The 20,328-nt window shown below is 37.7% G+C and overlaps 2 protein-coding genes and 1 long non-coding RNA gene across 5 annotated transcripts; 2 read left to right on the top strand and 1 right to left on the bottom strand.

Moving 5' to 3' along the window:
• On the top strand, positions 1-1,779 carry LOC126593410 (protein VAPYRIN-like). Its single transcript, XM_050259476.1, has one exon. The coding sequence runs from the start codon at positions 1-3 to the stop codon at positions 1,624-1,626; it is 1,626 nt and encodes a 541-aa protein (XP_050115433.1). The 3' UTR covers positions 1,627-1,779.
• A 6,833-nt stretch (positions 1,780-8,612) lies between these two features.
• On the bottom strand, positions 8,613-9,335 carry LOC126593409 (uncharacterized). Of its 2 annotated transcripts, none has more exons than XR_007612938.1 (2): positions 9,179-9,335; positions 8,613-9,065 (listed from the first exon to the last, which is right to left on the bottom strand). It is a non-coding gene; the product is annotated as an uncharacterized LOC126593409 (long non-coding RNA). The 2 variants fall into 2 exon arrangements; XR_007612939.1 differs by having other exon boundaries at positions 8,613-9,062.
• Positions 9,336-14,837: 5,502 nt separating this feature from the next.
• Positions 14,838-19,996, top strand: LOC126593408 (5-methyltetrahydropteroyltriglutamate--homocysteine methyltransferase). 2 transcript variants are annotated; one of them, XM_050259474.1, is made up of 11 exons: positions 14,838-14,997; positions 16,007-16,360; positions 16,457-16,544; positions 17,042-17,169; positions 17,272-17,663; positions 17,747-17,910; positions 18,112-18,192; positions 18,288-18,454; positions 18,557-18,662; positions 18,750-19,202; positions 19,303-19,996. In XM_050259474.1, exons 2-11 carry the CDS (start codon positions 16,011-16,013, stop codon positions 19,669-19,671), a joined length of 2,298 nt encoding a protein of 765 aa, XP_050115431.1. In that variant the 5' UTR covers positions 14,838-14,997; positions 16,007-16,010; the 3' UTR covers positions 19,672-19,996. The 2 variants fall into 2 exon arrangements, with proteins under 2 accessions (XP_050115431.1, XP_050115432.1); XM_050259475.1 differs by lacking the exon at positions 14,838-14,997 and adding an exon at positions 15,068-15,206.
• Positions 19,997-20,328: the final 332 nt, after the last annotated feature.

Raw genomic sequence — 20,328 nt, 5'->3', positions numbered from 1 at the left:
ATGGACAGGCTCATAAGTTTGGAGCCATCAAACCTTGTTGCAATACGGATCGAACCAGGACAGAAATGCTACGGCCAGCTTACTTTACGCAACGTTATGTACACCATGCCGGTAGCCTTCCGGCTCGAAGCGTTGATCAAGAATCGTTACACGGTGAGGCCTCAGTCCGGGATCATATCTCCTCTCGAGAAGTTGACCGTAGAGATTGTTTATCATCTTCCGCCCGGGTCCAGCCTCCCGGACTCCTTTCCTTACTGCCATGATTCCTTCCTTTTGCATAGCGTGGTTGTGCCTGGAGCGGCGATCAAAGTGTCTTCTTCGACATTCGATGCGGTTCCAAACGATTGGTTCACCACAAAGAAGAAACAAGTGTTCATAGATAGTGGTGTCAAGATTATGTTTGTTGGTTCACCTATTTTGGCACAACTTGTGTCCGATGGTTTGATGGATGATATTCGAGAAGTGCTTGAGAAGAGTGAACCTTCATGGAGAGCCGCCGATTCTGTGGATTCTGAGGGCCAATCTTTGATTCACTTGGCAGTTGCTCAAGGCCGGCCTGACCTTGTCCAGCTACTTCTTGAATTTGAGCCCGATGTGGAGGCTCAAAGCCAGTCAGGATCTACTCCGCTTGAGGTTGCAGCCTCAAGAGGAGAAGCCTTGATAGTTGAGCTTCTATTGGCTCGACATGCCAGCACTGAACGATCTGAGTCCTCCACTTGGGGACCTATTCACTTCGCGGCCGGAGGAGGCCACGCAGAGGTTCTTAGGCTTCTTATAATCAAAGGGGCAAATGTTGATGCGCTGACAAAGGATGGTAGCACGGCTTTGCACCTTGCTGTTGAGGAGCGAAGAAGGGACTGTGCGAGGCTCTTATTGGCAAGCGGGGCTAAAGCTGAAGTTAGTGATTGTAGAGAAGGTGACACGCCTTTGCAAATCGCGGCAAGCCTAGGGGACGAGTACATGGTGAAGCTGTTGCTGCAAAAGGGTGCGAATAAAGATGTAAGAAACTTTGCCGGTCTAACAGCCTATGATGTTGCGGCGGAGAATGGACACACGAGACTATTTGATGCCCTTCGACTTGGTGATAGCTTGTGTATCGCGGCGAGGAAGGGAGAGGTAAGAACAGTTGTAAAGTTGCTTGAGACAGGTGCGGCAATCAATGGAAGAGACCTACATGGGTGGACTGCTCTCCATAGAGCCTGTTTCAAAGGGAAGATAGAAGTCATTCGAACGCTGCTTGAAAAGGGTGTGGATATGGATGCTAAAGATGAGGATGGATACACTGCGTTGCACTGTGCAGCGGAGTCGGGACATGCGGATGTGATTGAGATGTTGGTAAAGAAAGGAGCTGATGCTGAAGCTCGAACTAACAAAGGTGTGACTGCACTGCAAATTGCTGAGTCTTTGCACTACGTTGGGATTACTAGGATACTTATTCATAGAGGTGCAACAAAAGACAATAGTAATATGGCACATATCTTGACCCAGGCCTCAGTTTCATTTGGCAAAAAATCTATGGGACTAGAGGAGGAGATCATCAAAGGAGGAACGAAGAAGAAGAAATCGAGTCGAGCTAGAGCTCTTCATGGAAGCTTCAATCGTTCGATGCCATTAGCTGTTGTTTAGCTAGCTAGTAAAGCTGGAACTAATATTGGTGCATTGGTATTTTGAATTAGGGTTTTCACATTTTAGAGCTCACAATGACGCTGCTTTTGACTGAAAGTATATGCGGAAGAAGTTGTTGACTCATTAGTACGTAGTATGTTCAATCTAAATTAAAACACCTAAATACGTATATTTTGTTATTAAAACAAACTTGATGTGTATCAAAATTGATTGTAAATCCTTATATATGCTAATAAGTGGATGTATTGTATTGTACGTTTGTCACTTGATCTACAACATATGACATTGTAAGCAATGAGATATTCATGAATGAAATTTTGCAGTATATATTGCTTGTTTGAATCCCTAATACATATTGTTGATGCACAAAATCAGCGAGGACTTTGGTACAACATAAAATGTTAAGTTTGTGACCTTCGCTAGATTACTCCGGTCACTAGTATGGATAAGTATGTAAATTGATAGAGATAGGGAAGCAAACACAAGATGTACGTTGTTCACCCAGATTGGCTGCATCCACGGAGTGGAGGAGTTCTCATTAATTGTGAAGGGTTTACACAAGTACATAGGTTCAAGCTCTCCTTTAATGAGTACAAGTGAATGATTTAGTACAAATGACATTAGGAAATATTGTGAGAGAATGATCTCTATTTATAGAAGAGAGTTTCTAGTTTCATTCTGACATTGACACGTGTTGTGTTGTGATTGGCTTCTGGTATTGACACGTGTCGTGCTATGATTGGCTTCTAATGTCGACACGTGTCGTGCTGTGATTGGCCTCCTGGTTGGAGGGAAACTCTTCTGGGTCCTTGACAGTATAACGTTGACCGGTGCTCAGTAGTTTTGGGATTGGTCAAGTATGGTACAAACACATATCATAATTGTTCGGCTACAAATCTTAATTAAAAGCCGGCAGTAAAATATCATCATTTACCAGATTATAGGTGAAAGGATACTTAATCTCTTCTGGAAGAGACGAGAGATTGTAGAGAAATTTTCGATAACATCACCTTGTCAATGGATTATGATAACTATGCATGCAATCACCTGCAAAGAACCTAAATAATCCACACAAGAGCTGATAGTGGCTCAGCTAATTGTGCCTACAACCACTCCCACACCCTTCGGATCAAACCCTTTTTACTCCCCCCTTAGGCCATCTCCAACCGAAGGGCCCAGAGGGCCAGATGGTCCAAAATAGCCCGAAAACTGTCTCCAATCGAGGGCTAGGCCAGAGGGCTGTGGAATCTAAGAGGGCCCCACGGAATCGGAGAAGGCTAGAGGGCTGGCCAGAAAAATCATATTTCTTGTCGGTTATATCCGACATGAATGCTTAAACTAAAATTTGAATCCAACGGCTAGCTAGCGCCAGTTACCGTTGGATTTTTTATTTTAAGGTTTTTTTAGCCTTTTTTTTTTTAATTCTTAAAAAAATCTATTTTTTTTCCCTATAAATACCTAAACCATTCATTCACCATTCCTTTAAATTTAATTTGTAGTTTTTAAATTTAATTCATTGTTTTTAAATTGTAGTTGTGGTTTTTAAATATAAGTTGTAGTTTTTAAATTTAAGTGGTTGTTGTTTTTAAATTTAAATAATAAATTATGTTTGGCCTATGACCCTTGGTTGGAGACGATTTTTTGTGACAGGGCTAAAACGAGCCATCTAGCCCTTTGGCCCTTAGTTGTAGACGGAGACAAATACGGCCATGTACTATTCATTAAAATATTAATATCTTAGAAGGCCAGAGAGCTAAAACGAGCCCTTTAGCCAGTCATCGGTTAGAGATGGCCTTATAACTTTTGAGTTATCGAAAAACTAGTAGCCTAATACTTGTGATTGGTCACCCGTTGTGATCCACTTGTCGATCAACTTCCCCGACCTTTTTTTAAGAACTCTTGGCTGTATAGAGAATTTTTTCGATATAGAAAAAAAAATTACACCTAATCAAATGAGACATAAACATCTAGGGTGCGTTTCTTATACTGGACTATTTCGGATTGGACTAGCTTCAAAGACTAAGTCAAACTGGCTTAGACTAGACTAAGCTAGATTGACTTAATGAAGTGTTTGGTGCAGTATCAGACTAAGAAGTAGAATAATAAAAAAAAAAAAATTTCTTTTACTTTTTCTAGAATTCTCGAATGCTTTCCCTTTTTCCTGCTCTTTTGTTCCTTTTTTTTCTTCTGGAAAAGTTGCTCCACAACTGGTGCAAAGCTTCAAGGCATTGGGGTATTCGAACTTTTTCTTGCTCTTTTGTTCTTTTTTGTTTCTTGAAAAGGCTTTGCATATGGTGCAGAGCTTCAAGGGATTGGAGTTATTGTAGAGCTTTAAAGAATTGGAGTTATGCAATTCGAATCGGAGCTTCTTCTACATCGGAGCTTCCAAACAACGACCCTCCTTCCTTATGGATCTCGCCAATCGATTTTCAAATGGTCTCTTTGATTTGGGTTTCTCCAAACGGCGGGAAACCGAGATGCCCGCAGCGGGATGGGCGAATTGAGGAAGAAGTAGTTTTGGTTTGGGTTTCTCGAACAACGAGAAGCCAAGATGCGCGCAATGGCTAAGCAGAGGGACGAAGTGAGGAAGATGAAGTAGATGGGAAGGGCAAAGTTGCATAAAGTTCTTAGCAGTCCGTCCAATTTTGGGGGCCTCGCTAGGACCGGTTAGTGAAGCATTTAGTGTAGGCAAGTCCCCTTTGGTCTCATTAAACCTAGGCCACACTGTTACCAAACACGGGACTAGACTAACCCTTAGTCTAGTCCAGTCCATTCCAATGAACCTTAGTGAGGGAAAACAAACACCCCCTAGTGTATTATCACCTTCTCAACTGCAAATCCTTTGCGTTTTCGCCTCCTTTCCGTTCCTCCTTGGCTTGCAGCCACTTGCACTTGTGATCCAACTCAATATGCATGGGTTTATTATAGTTCATCGGACCGAAACAATAATCTTTTGAAAATTGATTTCATTATCTAACAAGGCCACCCTTAGGCCTTTAAGTGTGGTGGGCATTGAGGATGGAAGAGAACTCCAAGTGGCCCAAATCATAAACATTGTGGCATCCAAATTAGCATTTTCTATTGGGGAAAAAAAAAACGAATGTTAGCATTTTGTCATGTTGACATGTAGCTGATGCATTCGCTATGAGCATCTCTATCATCCTTCAAATGATATGAGCAACCTCAAGTTCAAAAAGCAGCACTAACTTATCATAAAACAATTAATGAGGGGATTTCCAAGTAAGATGAACCAGTAAACGCTCTAGTTTGAAGAGTCCATTTCATTAATAGTATTAGGTTTTCGCCAAAGAATAATATTTATGAAGATATTTAACGAACTAATACACTCACAGCAAAGTTGTATATCACTATCAGTTAGCCACACACACATATCAAACTCAATCACGAGTATATATTATTATCACATTCACATGAGCTGAATTTGAGCATGCCTCCGGCCAGTAGAAACACCTATCACCAACTCAAAGCTAGTTCTTTCTTTATTTCATTTATAATATGGGTCGTAATTACATTATCTAAGATGCATTTTCCTGTGGGTTAGTGGACAAATTAGTAAAAGGAAAACTAATGAAAAGGACTTGCAAACTTTGAGTTTTAATGATAAGGACAAAATAAAGGGTAAAGTGAATAGTACCATGATTGACTTTTTAGTGTAAAAATGTGGTTTTTCGTTAAAGTGAACACCAAAGGGAGCAACCAATGGTTGGTGTTGAAAATACACTTTTTCCTTTTTGTAGTCTCATAGATCACCAACCGTGAATTATCCTCTAAGGTGAGTTGGTGACTTTAGGTATTTGATGTACATCTGGTCCATATACCTACCTACAAGCTGACGTGCGCTCTTTGTCGAAAATCAATCTGATACAAAAAAGGGTTACTATCAGTAATGGTTTTTGGTCAATTCGCAGTTGCATCTAGAATAATTACTATGAAAAATCTGTGCGCAACTTTAAAATAAACGAACACATCTTTCACACGTATCATTATTTAGTATTTAAAACAATAAGCACAAAAAAAGATTAATGGATATTTTGCTGATTGTTCAACAAATTATACGTCTGTAATGATGTATTTTTCGTAATTATATAAGGAATTATGCTAGATTAGTCCTTCAGTGCATGTCACAGGAGCCAACCCTCGATTCAAAGGAAGAAAGGACAAACACAAACACCCACACCCCATATCCTAGCTTTTTTCTTGCAGAAACAAGAAGCAGCAACTGCAAACCAACTCAACGTCTAGGGCTTATTTTTACCATCTCGCAACCTATATCATGAATACATCGCCACGTAACGTTTGATGAAAAAAAAAAACGATGGCATGTAGATAAAAATTTGCACATATTTTTATTTTACCATAAAGCCTTTGCAGTTTAAACTTTTCTCCTATGAAAAAGCACTGTACATTTAAACTTTGTTTTGGGAGGGCTGCGAAGGAAGGATAACCTTCCCAAACTTTGACATAACAACAAACCACAAGCAATATATTATTTTTATACCAATGGCAGAAACAAAAGAGTTCAACAATTTCTAAGAGCTGAAAACCTATCATCCGAACAACAGAGGAAACTGTCAAATATCTCGTCCTTGATATTTGCATTGGAGTTGACTCAAAGTGAATCATAATCCTAGGTTCAGATGAATGGTCAAGCTCAATTTGAGTTAACTAGGACAAAGCTAAAAGCCAAGGACGAGAACGAATTTGTAACTTTAGGTTCATTTGGGAGCGGCAGAGAAGAAATAGCATCCATACAAAATTGGCTTCCTCTAAAAACAAGATAAAAATTAACTCTCGAAAGCGATGAATACCCTTGATTATGGTCTAGAATCACTACTCCGAGGCACCCTCATAATAGCTCAATATCGATTTCGAGAGTTAATTTTTATCGTAATCAAAGGTGATTCAAACCATAATCAAAGAACTTATATAATTGGAGTCTCATTTCCATCGTGGATCATCTTTTTCTTCCTCCTTTTCTTCCGTACAAACTTTCCAAAGAGTAAACACACAAAGCAATTCGCTAGAATTCTATAGTCCAATGCGGGCTGTAAAATTAGGTAGTTGTATCCTGGTCGAGCAGATGTTGTAGAACCATAAGCACAAGAGTGAGACGAAAATACTGTTCGAAGGACATAGCTTTTGCGCTAGCCTCTACCTTTGATTCATTCAAGTTAGTATCATTTTATTTATATATTTATTGTGTAATTTCATTCTGTGTTGCAAGTATTTTTTAGTAATAAAGTATAAGTATTTCAAGTTATGTATTTATGTTATTTTTGTTTATAAATTGTTCTCCAACAACAATGACGAGCTTGGAATCATCTTTGACTGGATAGATTCTCTCTTGCAACATAGGCATAATTAGTAGCATCACCCATCCAATAAACTTTTGTCACGTGTTCAAAAGATGAACTACGTAGCCATAATAGAAGTTTGACATGTGGTGAATCAATGGCAAGAAAATACCTCTCTTTTAACTAAGGTTTTGGGGTAGGTAAACTTCCCAATCTGTAATATATGCACACACATATACGAATTCTTTAAGGAAATGGATTCCCATTTTTTTTATATAAGGATTAGTTGTGGGAGCTCACACCACATTGAACTTCGATGATCTAAACCGTCTATTTTTAAGTTGCACCTCATAGTTCATCTTTATAAAATATTAGCCAAATTGGAAATATTTGAGGAATCTAATTGAGTTCAAAGAAATTGATGAACACTATAGTTTCATATTGAATTGATTTTTTGCATAGATGATCTATGAATCAGGACTAATAAAATAGATTGTTCAAATTAGTGAAGTTCGATGTGGAATTGGTCCCACAACTAATCCCCTTTTTTTTTTAACAAAAAAAGAGGATTCTTTCCCTTATAGGACTGCACACATATATGTCTATATAAAAATTCTTGAATGCTCCAGATGTTTTAAATAAGAATCTAACGGTTAAAACACCTAAAATACCTAATACTCCTAATCACTCAAAGAAACCTTATGAGTGAATGTTACCGTTGGTTTGGACTGAGTACAAACAAGTTGATAATTTAAGTAGGAGAATCCAAATGAAAATGTCTATAAATGGAAAACGACAACTGCTGCAAGCAATTTGAGCCCAAGCATCGGCCGCGAGGGACGAAGACAAGGCCATGCAGTCCACTGCCCTACTGCAGTAATGGATCTCCATGTGACATGATAAAACGTGAACTTCACTTGCCCCTGACAAAAATAAAAGGAGCGTGGGCATTGATTTTAGTTCACTCAAAACCACGAGACAGCCTTAAATTTCCAAATCATGCAAGTTGTAAATCTTATTGGATGTGCGTGTTTCGATGGAGATTGGGCAAAGGCAGAAGCACTCCAAGTACTACCGACACCTAGTGTGCGTGCATGTACGCTATTCTTATTCGGTCCCTCCCAGCTGAATCTGGCCGCATTTGCCGAAGCCATACAATTCAAAGCTGAACTAATTTCTCCCTCACCGTCACCGACATTTTATTTGTATAGCAATGTGATCTCAGATCCCCAAATCAAACTTTAATTAATTGTTTTTTTTCAAAGAAATAAAACTTTACTTGTAGATGATGATTATATTTAATCACTTTTCCTTTCTTTTATTTCCCTTTTACCTGAATTTTGATTTGTATTAACCAAAGGCCTCTCATAATTTGTTTTCCTAGAAATACTTTTATTAGAGATATGTATTTATAAAGTTAAAGTGTTTCATAGAAAACGAACCGCCTTGTAGCTCTCTTCATCATAGAAAAATCACTAATACGTCATCTTCAAACTGAACTTAAACTTTAACGCCAAATTAGTATAGATCTTAGTGTTCTTGTTTGATTTCCTTTCTTTATCTTTTGCTATTGTTATTTGTTTCACTCACAATTGTTCTCGTATTCATTTGTGTTTATGTGCGCACAACACCTATCATTCCAGAACCTTAATAGAGACACCATTTCCTACGTCTACATCGAAATATCTCACATCGATTATATATATGAGAAAAGAAGATTTTAAATATCCTAACCCCACTTGAACTAATACTGAGTCTTTTGAAATAAAACTTCACATCTGACAGATTGTGCATGTAGTAATTACCAAGATGGGAACAATATCAGTGTTATTGGAAGGGACATTCAGCCTATCTCTGTGATAATTTGGCATGCTCGGCTTCCCAACTGAAGAATTCTCTCACAAAATATTTCTCTAACAACACAAACTACAAAGGGAAGATCCCCAAGTAGCATGCCAAAAAGAGGAACTAGGGAAAATGTTTTTCTTTCAAAACTCGTTGGGGACTGCAGTAATCGGCACTCTTCTTTTGCTAACAAGTCCAGATTCGAAAGCGTAGAGGTCCCGAAAACCCACTCCACAGATTATCCCAAGCTAGCCAATGATCTTGCACTTATCCAATCTACTAGTTCAACTCAACACAAAACAACTTTAGCAAAAGAAAGCTGTGGTAAGTTAAAGAATGTAAACAATTATGCATGAGCAGATATCCGAAATTGTTGTCTCTTAGACTCTTACCGACCGTTTTCTTCTAGAAACCAGACTACTACCGAGCACGGCACCGGTCTCAGACAATCCCTCAGGGAAACATAGCTAGCCCTTACACAAGTCAACTCAAAGGTTTTTGGAGAGATCTGAGAGGCATGGATGCACCGAGACTCTAACTACTGGAAAATTCCACAATCTTATAACGATCCCAGACATTGATATCTGAAACCGTTGTTTCTAACCAGGAAATCTCATACGTGAAATGCAGGTGAGGAAGAAGTAGGAGGAGAACTGAAGAAATAGGAAGAGAAAGTAGAGCAAGAAATTTGGAAATAGTTAAAAATTGAAGATTTATTACGATACAATGGTTGGAGCTCAAGCTAGTCTATATAGGGGTCGTGGTGGATGATTTATTAATTAGTTAGATTTTATAGGGTGATTTGTTGAGATTGTCAAAGCTATTGGCAGACAAAGTAATTAGGGCGAGAGATAGTGAGAAAGTAATAAGAAGGGTTAATTTTTGCTCTAATGGGCGTTAGTGTCATTTCATATTAACTTTTGCAAGCATGACGATAGGATCAGATGGAAAAGTGGTATCTGACTGGTCATATTAGCATATTAATGGACTATGTTAATATTTAATTACAATAAGCTCAAAGTTTACAAGAGAAGTGGGTCGGTTTTAAAATTCAGGTATTGCAAATCTAGACGCATTTAGATATTAGAGCAGTGTGCTTAATTTTTCGCACTCAAATTCAACTTCTTTTCTTGAAAACTTCAGTCAAAATGATTTCTTATAGGGAACTTTAATGAAAAACTTCTGGTACTATTCATTTTAAGGAAAAACCATATTTTTTACACTAAAAAGTCAATCCTGGTACTATTCATTTTACCCTTTATTTTGTCATTATCATTAAAACTCAAAGTTTTCAAGTCATTTTCATTAGTTTTCATTTTCTTATATTTTTTCTTAGTTTTCTACCGCTTACCATGTTTATACTTGTGGCTTATTTTCTAACCAATTTATATAACTTTGTCATTTATATTTTAGTTATGAAGTGAGTCGAAAAATGGGATAGAGGGACTGGCATGGTATCACTCTTTACTTATACCCACTGGCGGATCCATATAGGGACCTGGAAGGTTTCGGGACCATTCGGAAGCCCGAAGAAACACTTGTGATCAACCTTCGAGACCCTCCAACAATTTGGGCAATTGCAGTGGAGAGGCTTGTTGCTTCCATGAATGTGCAAGCAGTAGTGCTTATAACAAAGAAGAATAAGAGGTTTTAATTTTTGTTTTAAAAGACCTAGCCAAAACGATAGCATTTTTTAGCTAGGTAATTATAAAGAATTTAAAAACTAAAATATCTTTGTTTTATCTACAGAGCCCAAGAACCCTGGTCTTTTCCAGTATCCCCAAATTATATTTAAGAATTCTCAGCTCCAATAGTCGCAACCTTCCAATTTTCAACCCAAGTTACCCTATTCCCCACCACCATTTATCGTTCCACCGCCTTTAGCTGCCTAATTTTATTTCTTCCAAATTCATATAAGTTTTTGAATCCTAGACTCTAGTCCCAACTCCCAATTAATAATATGTATGTTACATTAACAAATTTTATCTTTATAGAGTCACTAATTGCGTTGTGTTACTGAGGAGAATTTGTTGGTTTAATACCCTTGAGATTAATCTTGATTTATTCAATGAACCAACTTCAATAGAAAATAGTGATATGGAACCAAATTAGTCCTCTTTTTTTTTTGAGCTTTTATGTTGGGACCCCCCGATCTTAAAATCCTGAATCCGCCATTGCTTATACCTAAAGAATTTTTAATACATTCAATCATTTGACTTAAGGTAAGTTGAGACTAAATACTAAACGTAACAAATCTTTCATATTTAAGTTTGAATACAAGATTAAAGTCAAACCATGTCTCTAATTAAAGTGTTTGTGACCTAAGCTAAAACAGTAAACTGTAATGAGTTGCCCGTGTGAAGAAATTACATTAACTTTATCTATTTTTACAAGAAAAGAATGATGAAAAAATTCTACTACCTAGAACTCTTAAGATTGTATTCATTAAGATTCGATTATAACACGTTATTGGCAATACCAAAGACGATTGTTACTTATGCTACACGTAAGATTAAAATAGTGTTTGAAATTTCTTCGTTACGGCTGATATTTTTGTAAAAAAACTAGAGAATCTCTTAAATTTAGACTAAAATCGACAGATTTTGTCTATATTTCCGACATATGAGTTAAATATCAGATAAATTTTTATATTTCGTCTAAACCAATATTTGACATTCCTTAAAATTTCATTTAAATTCCCACAATTTTTGAGCAAAATTCAATTGAAGGCAACCAGACACATCCCGTCCCGAAGGAGGGCATGCTGGCCGTCACGTGAGAGTGACGTAACCAGCATGCCCTCTTTCGGGACGGGGTGTGTTAGTTGGTATCAGAGCCAATCCCTAGCCGGAAGTGTGCCGACGAGGGCGTCGGGCCCCTAAGGGGGTGGATTGTAACATCCCACATAGCCGAGGGGAGTGATCCTTAAATGTATATTCCCATCCTTACCTAGCACGAGACCTTTTGGGAGCTCACTGGCTTCGGGTTCCGTAGGAACTCCGAAGTTAAGCGAGAAGGTGGCCAGAGCACTCCCATGATGGGTGACCCACTGCGAAGTTGCTCGTGAGTTCCAAAAAACAAAACCGTGAGGGAATGCTAAGCCCAAAACGGACAATATCGTGCTACGGTGGTGGAGCGGGCCTGAGAAGTGTTCCGCCCCGGGCCGGGATGTGACACAACCAATATCGATTTACTATCAATATATCCATCGATATTTCCAGAAATTTTTCATATCCATATTTCTACCGCATTGATATTTTAAACATTGAATCAAAATAGCAGTCTCACCAATTGCATAATCAAGGAGCAAACAAAATAGAAATTTAAATTGTTTAGAAGTGAGGTTATTATTTTGAAAAGCTTAACAAAAAATCCTAGAAAAATAAAAATCACGTGGCACTCTCATGTTATAATTTACTAATATTATCGTGCGTTTTAAGTATAAATTCTGATCCCATTCCACCAACTCACTAAGCAACAAAACAAGTACCCGCAGCATTTTTGCATACTAATCAAAGGATACATTTGGTAATTCACACAATATTTAGTGCATTAACTAATAATTAATTGAGGAAAATGTTAGTCTCCCAACAATAGTGCAAACAAGTGGGCCCGCCACCAACCTCCCACAAACTTCAGTCACCAACTCTGAGCTAAAAATTAAAAAAAAAAAAAAAAAAAAGGAACTCACCAACTTTCTCCCTTGTTTTTTTTTTTGTACAATCATTTTCATCCAATTTTATACAGCATTACAAGTTACACAAAATAACACGTTACCAAACTTAAGTCAATCCGACGACAACAGCGTATTTTCTCATCTGCATTCCGATTCTGAATCTTTATTTTTAAAATTAATTTGATTTGACTGTCGTTCGCTCATATATATATATATATTTTTTAAAAGAAATGTTATTGACACTTCAAAAATCTTATTTTACACTCATCATTCATAAGTGTATTTTTCATTCTAAATATAGAAAATTTTGAGTGTAGAACGAGGATTTTGGAGTAGCAATAATAACTCTCTAAAATAAAAAAACCAAAAATTTAGGAAAACTTTACTAATGCTTGTGGATGTTTGGACCAAACGCTGTTGGGGAGCGTGACAAACTGATAATGCTGACTCAACTGGGAGAGCTAGGTTTGGGATTATTTGTGGGGATTCTAATGATGCTCACATCTAAGCTATTTATCATGGTTAGTTTTCGTTATGTACTATTTGTGTTCAATTTTAAATAAAAAATTTAAAATAATTTCTAATCATGTGATTTACAATAAATTATTATAATGTGAAAATTTCTAAGGTCCCGACAATTTGATTTCTGATGAAATCTAAAATTTCTAGGTTTTTTTTTTTTTTTGGGAAACATTTCTAGGTTTTTTTTTTTTTTTTGGGAAACATTTCTAGGTTTGTATTGCATTATGAAGGTGGTGTACTTTTCAATACAGCACCAATCATGGGTGGCTTACACTTGCCGTCATTTGATTTGACTCTTGAGTAGGTGGTCTACGTATTCCTACTCTTGCACTCTCACAAGACAAATTTACCGATAAATAATTTTGTGAAACTTACTCTCCATTTTCTTGAAAATGATAACTATACTAATCAAATAATTTACATTTGTGGATAAATTCACATTTTAGAACCACATACAACTATGATATAACGAATCAGTTTAGGATGCACGGACAAATTTCGTTAGTGTTCAAACTAAAACAACGTTGTCGTTTTTAATTTACTATGAAGATGTTTAACAACCGCTCAATTCACCGATTGTGTTATCTAAACCTTGAAAAATATTACACCAACAATCTTTTCGTTTACTGATACTCTTTCATTGTTAAAAATGTTCGAATCTCTGACCATACTGATATACACTAACATGTCTCACTCATTTCCACAACTTGAACAAACAAAGCAAGTTTCCTTTCATTTACAAGTAGGGTTGGAGATGGTCTAATTATGGTATTACATGACTTAAATTTTTATGAGGTAACTCAAAGCAATAGGCTGGTGCTAACAGATAACCACACAAAATAATTCCTCCAACTCCACAGCTTCAAATCTTATAAAAATTCTCTCCAGATTCCACCCACTCCCCAAACATATTGGTGTCGACCCCACCAGATGCCCTCACCTACCGCGTCGCCCAAAACCCACCATCATCTCACCACCACAACCCACAGCCCACAACAAGCGCGTCACTCCAAAATTGTTAAAAAACACCACGGATTTAGTGTCAAATATAAATAAAATAATTACCATAAATAAATAAAAATTATATTATTACCAATTTTTCCATGCATTCCCGTTTACTTGATCATTTTGATTGTTAAGTTTAACTAAATTATAAATTATTTAATCCATTTTAACTATGAGAATTGTTATTGACATTCTAAAATTTTCATTCTACACTCCAAACTTTTTATATTTAAAAAGAAAAATACATTTGTGAGTAGTGTAGAATGTGATTTTTGGAGTGCCAATAACACTTCTCTTAACTAATGTTATTAAAATTTTAGTACTTAACAGACAAATATGCAAGTGGCTTTACCATACTGGTGGAAAGGTGTTGATCTATTGCATGACGGCATATGTTCAAACCCCACTGGTCGCTAATCTAACAAAAATTTTAACAAATAAAAAAACTGAAAAAATAGAATTCGTCTAATTATTGAATAACGTTAGATGACTAAAATAAAAAATCCGTAATCGAAAATATAGGAAGAGAGTACAAATGAGAAGGTTGTTTGGCGCTGTCTAACAAAAGAAACTTTCTATAAAATTAAAATCAGAAAACAAATAAAAAAATAAAAATAAAAGGTTCAAACATCATTAGTAGCTAATCTAACAAAAAATTTAACAAATAAAAAAACTGAAAAATAGAATTCATCTAATTATTGAATAACGTTAGATAACTAAAATAAAAATCTGTGCTTGAAAATATAGAAAGAGGGTACAAACGAGAAGGTTGTTTGACGTTTGTCATAACAAAAGAAACTTTCTATAAAATTAAAATCAGAAAACAAATAAAAAAAAAGAAAAAAAAAAGTTGATAATCCCAGATCTAGCAGCAGCTTTTGATTATAAATAGGGCACGAGTAAGGCATTCGAACTCGCTCCGCTCTCTTCTCTGCTAACAAATACTGATAGGGAAGAAGAAGTGAACCCCCCAAAAGAAAGAACCAGTCTTCTCTATCCCTCCGAAAGGTACGAGTACCCGTTCTTTCATTTACTCCCTCCTCTTATTCTGCCTCTCTCGTCCAGTATCGCTCTCTCTCAGTAGATTTCCAATTGTTTTGCCATGCCAACGTGATCTAGAACCCTCGTGCTTCCCACCCATTTTGCTGTTTCTTTCCTTTTTTTTTTCTTCAAAGATTTGATCTTTGTCTTCTTGTCTTAGGCTGAGATCCGTACTGGTTAGTGTCCATTTCTGTGATTCTGTGGTGGGTTTTGCTTAAATTTTGAATTTTTTGGATACCCTTTTGGTTTGATTGAGTGAACGAATTGCTGGCACTGGGATTTTGGGGTTTGTGGATTTTGGGTTGCGGATCTGAGTGTGTTGTGGTGTTTGAATCCGTAGATCTGCTATCGGGTTTTTGGGTTTTGCAGTAGATCTCTGTTTCTGAGCGGTTAAGATTTTCTTTAGGATAAGGCCAAAAAAATATGGATTTTGTTTAGTGGTTCAGATAAATTCCATTCTTTTAAGATTAGATCTAGAAGTGAGAGCATTTCTCTTTGAACCATTTCTACACTATACTGCGATTTGAAGATGAAATTGCCTGCTTTAAACATTAGATCTATAGGTACAAAGATTTTGTGTTTAAGGTCGTGCTTTCTCTGATCTATGATTGGATTCGATAAAGATATTTATTCTCTGAGCTTCTTATTGTCTCAAATTTATCTAATTTCTGTTCTGATTTTTTTACATAACTCTAAATAATTACACTTTTGTGATTCTGTTGTGTTTCTTAATTTTATGGGGGTATAAACTGAATAGTACTTAAATTAAAATGAAGAAGTGTTTTAACTTTGCTTTGTTGAATGATTGGTATGATTGGACTTTAGATCAATGAGTTATGAGTTTGAATTATGCGAGCCGAAGTTTCTTGTTATTGGACATCATGGATAAATCTCCGAGCTTTTATGCATAATATATGTTGTCCTAGTTGTTGATTAAGTCAGCTAAACTTTGTTACATCTTGATCTTATCAAACAGAGAAATGGCGTCTCACATTGTTGGATATCCCCGTATGGGCCCTAAGAGAGAGCTCAAGTTTGCTCTTGAATCTTTCTGGGATGGCAAGAGCAGTGCTGAGGACTTGCAGAAGGTGTCTGCTGATCTCAGATCTTCCATCTGGAAGCAGATGGCTGATGCCGGGATCAAGCACATTCCCAGCAACACCTTCTCATACTACGATCAGGTGCTTGACACCACCGCATTGCTTGGGGCTGTCCCACCAAGATATGGGTGGAACGGCGGTGAGATTGGATTCGATACATACTTCTCCATGGCCAGAGGAAATGCCTCAGTTCCTGCTATGGAAATGACCAAGTGGTTTGATACCAACTAGTAAGTGAACCATCTCTGAGCATTTTGTGGATTCGAAGCTTCCAAGTAGCATGAATTGATAGTCTTATACTAACTTTAACTGATGTATTAAAACAGCCATTTCATTGTCCCTGAGTTGGGCCCTGATGTGAACTTCTCTTATGCTTCTCACAAGGCTGTTGAAGAATACAAGGAGGCTAAGGCGGTATGTATTTGTTTTTATACTCTTTTTAATTTGAGTGTTTGAGATGGGTGTTAATTAGAACGGTAAAAGGAGAAACTTAATATCTTGGTTGTAGCATTATTTTTTAAGAGTGTTTGACATGCTTAGGGTTGTATGTTTTTGTACTATTGGTTTTGTTCTTTTTTTGTTTATTCGGTCATAGAATTAAAACTTAGAAGCTACATTTCACCGCATGCCACTTGAGCTAAACTTGTTTGCCATGGTGGTTTTGCTTCACTTTATCTATATGTACACATATCTAAAGGAACATCCTATTTAATCGATCCCACAAATATGATTCAACAATTTTGTTTTTATATATGTATGACACACATGAGCGGATAATCACATGGTACACACACATGCATATCTGAAAGGGCAATCCTTGCTGGGGGACCCGATTAGCAATGGTGCAACTTATCCTACTAGCTATCTTTATTCAAGTTATGTGTTGATGTATTTCAATCTCTCTTATGCAGCTTGGAGTGGATACTGTCCCAGTCCTTGTTGGCCCAGTGTCATACTTGTTGCTGTCCAAGCCAGCCAAGGGTGTTGAGAAGACCTTTTCTCTTCTCTCTCTTCTTCCTAAAATTCTTCCTATCTATAAGTAAGATACCTTGGTTTCTTTTTATGTATCGTATATATTTCTTTTTTATTTTGTTAAGTTGAAGTATTCACATTATTGTTCCAATTATGATTGTCTCTTCAGGGAAGTTGTATCTGAGCTTAAGGCAGCTGGAGCTTCATGGATTCAATTTGATGAGCCCACACTTGTTTTGGATCTTGAATCCGACAAGTTGCAAGCATTCACTGGTGCCTACTCTGAACTGGAGTCAGCTTTATCTGGCTTGAATGTTCTTATTGAGACCTACTTTGCTGATGTTCCTGCTGCGGCATTCAAGACCCTCACTAGCTTGAAGGGTGTCACCGCTTATGGTTTTGATTTGGTCCGTGGTACCAAGACCCTGGATTTGATTAAGAGCAAATTCCCCAAGGGAAAGTACCTCTTTGCCGGTGTGGTTGATGGAAGGAACATCTGGGCTAATGATCTTTGTGCCTCTCTAAGCACATTGGAGACCCTTGAAGGCATTGTTGGAAAAGGTATTCAGTTTTTTTTCTGCAGTTCTTTGTGAAGTAATTTCGTTTTTTAAAACTTGTATATCATTAATTGTTTGTCTGTGCAGATAAACTTGTTGTCTCCACCTCCACCTCTCTTCTTCACACTGCTGTTGACCTTGTCAATGAGACCAAGCTCGACCAGGAAATTAAGTCATGGTTGGCTTTTGCTGCCCAGAAAATTATTGAAGTTAATGCTTTGGCCAAGGCCTTGGCTGGTCACAAGGATGAGGTAAAACCTTTGGTATTTTTTTGGTCTGTTATAGGTCATAGTCATAAAGTTGGAGTAGTGGGCAGTCTAACATGAGCTGCATTTTGGAGTTTGAGTTTGTTCGATTCAGCATTGGTTTCTCACGGTTTGATTAATTTTTCTTTTCTTCTTGTGTGGTATTGTAACATGATAAGAACTCACCTTTTCGGTTTTTGTCATCAGGCATTTTTCTCTGCTAATGCCGCTGCCCAGGCTTCAAGGAAGTCCTCCCCAAGGGTGACCAATGAGGCTGTTCAGAAGGCTGTGAGTGCTTCATTTTCCATTCATGTGCCTTTCAAATTGACATGTGGCTAAAAATGGTTTGGTACTTTGAGTTGACCATTTCTTTTTCTTCTCAGGCTGCTGCTTTGAAGGATTCTGACCACCGTCGTGCTACCAATGTTAGTGCTAGACTCGATGCTCAACAGAAGAAGCTTAACCTTCCAATTCTCCCAACCACCACCATTGGATCGTTCCCTCAGACCATTGAACTCAGGAGGGTCCGCCGTGAGTACAAGGCCAAGAAGTGAGTGAAGTTAATTGTTCCTTAGTGTTTTTAAAAAATTGTGAAATTATCACAATTTTATTAATAATGCATGAGTAAACGTGCTGATGGTTCTTATCACAGGATTTCTGAGGAGGAATATGTCAAGGCCATCAAGGAAGAAATTAATAAGGTTGTTAAACTTCAGGAAGAGCTAGACATTGATGTCCTTGTTCATGGAGAGCCTGAGGTAAGCTTTCATATATAAATGTCTTGTTCATTTTTTCAGTCCTTTATACTTGTTCCTTCAATTCATTATTGGTTATTCTCATTGCAGAGGAACGATATGGTTGAGTACTTCGGAGAGCAATTGTCTGGCTTTGCCTTTACCGCCAATGGGTGGGTGCAATCATATGGATCTCGATGTGTGAAGCCACCAATCATCTACGGTGATGTGAGCCGCCCCAAGCCTATGACTGTATTCTGGTCATCTGCTGCTCAGAGCATGACTGCCCGCCCAATGAAGGGTATGCTTACCGGCCCCGTGACCATCCTGAACTGGTCTTTCGTCAGAAATGACCAGCCCAGATTCGAGACCACCTACCAGATTGCTTTGGCCATCAAGGATGAAGTGGAGGATCTTGAGAAGGCTGGTATCAGTGTTATTCAGATCGATGAGGCTGCTTTGAGAGAGGGATTGCCTCTAAGGAAGTCTGAACATGCTTTCTACTTGGATTGGGCTGTGCACTCCTTCAGGATCACCAACAGTGGTGTCCAGGACACTACCCAGGTATTATTCCGCCTCAATATTCGCTTCAATTCTACTCATTATGTTTATCTTCTTTTCTCCTGTGCAATTTTCCTAACTGGTTTTGTTTTAAAACCTGCAGATTCACACTCACATGTGCTACTCCAACTTCAACGACATCATCCACTCAATCATCGACATGGACGCTGATGTGATCACCATTGAGAACTCTCGTTCCGATGAGAAGCTCCTGTCAGTCTTCCGTGAGGGAGTCAAGTACGGTGCTGGAATCGGCCCTGGTGTGTATGACATCCACTCTCCAAGAATACCATCAACCGACGAGATTGCTGACCGGATCAACAAGATGCTTGCAGTGCTGGAGACCAACATCTTGTGGGTGAACCCCGACTGTGGGCTCAAGACCCGCAAGTACCCAGAAGTGAAGCCGGCGCTCAGCAACATGGTTGCTGCCGCCAAGCTCCTCCGCACCCAGCTCGCCAGTGCCAAGTGAATCGTTTGAGAGGAAGGGAGGGTTGAATCCTCACGTTCTATTGCGATCAAAAGGATGAGAAATCATGTTTTTATTGGATTAATAACTGTGTGATGAAATATTTAGTAGGGTTTTTAATGCGGAGGGCATTTTATCTTTTATTTTTGTTTGTTTATTTTTCCTTTATATTTTGTATTTTTGAGGCTGTGCCTACTGTTATTTTCAAAGACACCAATTTGATTGGTGTACTTCAATCGATGATAAATGAAGAAATGGTCATCTACCAATTTGTCTTAACGCTTTGTATACTTAATCAATGATAAATGAAGAAATGGTCATTTACCAATTTGTCCAATGTACGTTTTAATGGTTTGTTTGGAAGTGTATTTAAAATGGCTAAAAATGTTTTTAGTGAAGATGTTATTGGGATTCCCAAAAACATAAATGTTTCTTGTAAGAAGCATAAGTTATGTGTTTTTTGTAAGAAGTTAGCAGTTCAAGTGATTTTTTTTCTTTAAAATTTACTTGTATTTTTACCAATATTGACTAAAAAATGAACATTAGTTAAGTGTTAAATTTCCACTAATGAGAATACCACCTGCCACGGGTGTCCGTACCCTAAAAAGTTCTCCTAATCATGCCTGCTAACAATAATGAAAATGTCAACGCACATTTTAC

The sequence above is a fragment of the Malus sylvestris genome, chromosome 12 (assembly GCF_916048215.2).
Source record: "Malus sylvestris chromosome 12, drMalSylv7.2, whole genome shotgun sequence".
Lineage (NCBI taxonomy): Eukaryota > Viridiplantae > Streptophyta > Magnoliopsida > Rosales > Rosaceae > Malus > Malus sylvestris.
The sequence above is the reverse complement of the archived record's forward strand: the minus strand, read 5'-3'. Positions and strand labels throughout refer to the sequence as shown.

What these genes read in the sequence shown, in the direction of transcription:
- LOC126593408 (XM_050259474.1), top strand. Translation starts at nt 16,011, where the DNA reads ATGGCGTCTCACATTGTTGGATATCCCCGTATGGGCCCTAAGAGAGAG. An exon ending in TGAAGGCATTGTTGGAAAAG is followed by an intron (nt 17,664 to 17,746) that starts GTATTCAGTTTT and finishes TTGTCTGTGCAG; the next exon opens with ATAAACTTGTTGTCTCCACC. An exon ending in TTGTTCATGGAGAGCCTGAG is followed by an intron (nt 18,663 to 18,749) that starts GTAAGCTTTCAT and finishes TTCTCATTGCAG; the next exon opens with AGGAACGATATGGTTGAGTA.
- LOC126593410 (XM_050259476.1), top strand. Translation starts at nt 1, where the DNA reads ATGGACAGGCTCATAAGTTTGGAGCCATCAAACCTTGTTGCAATACGG.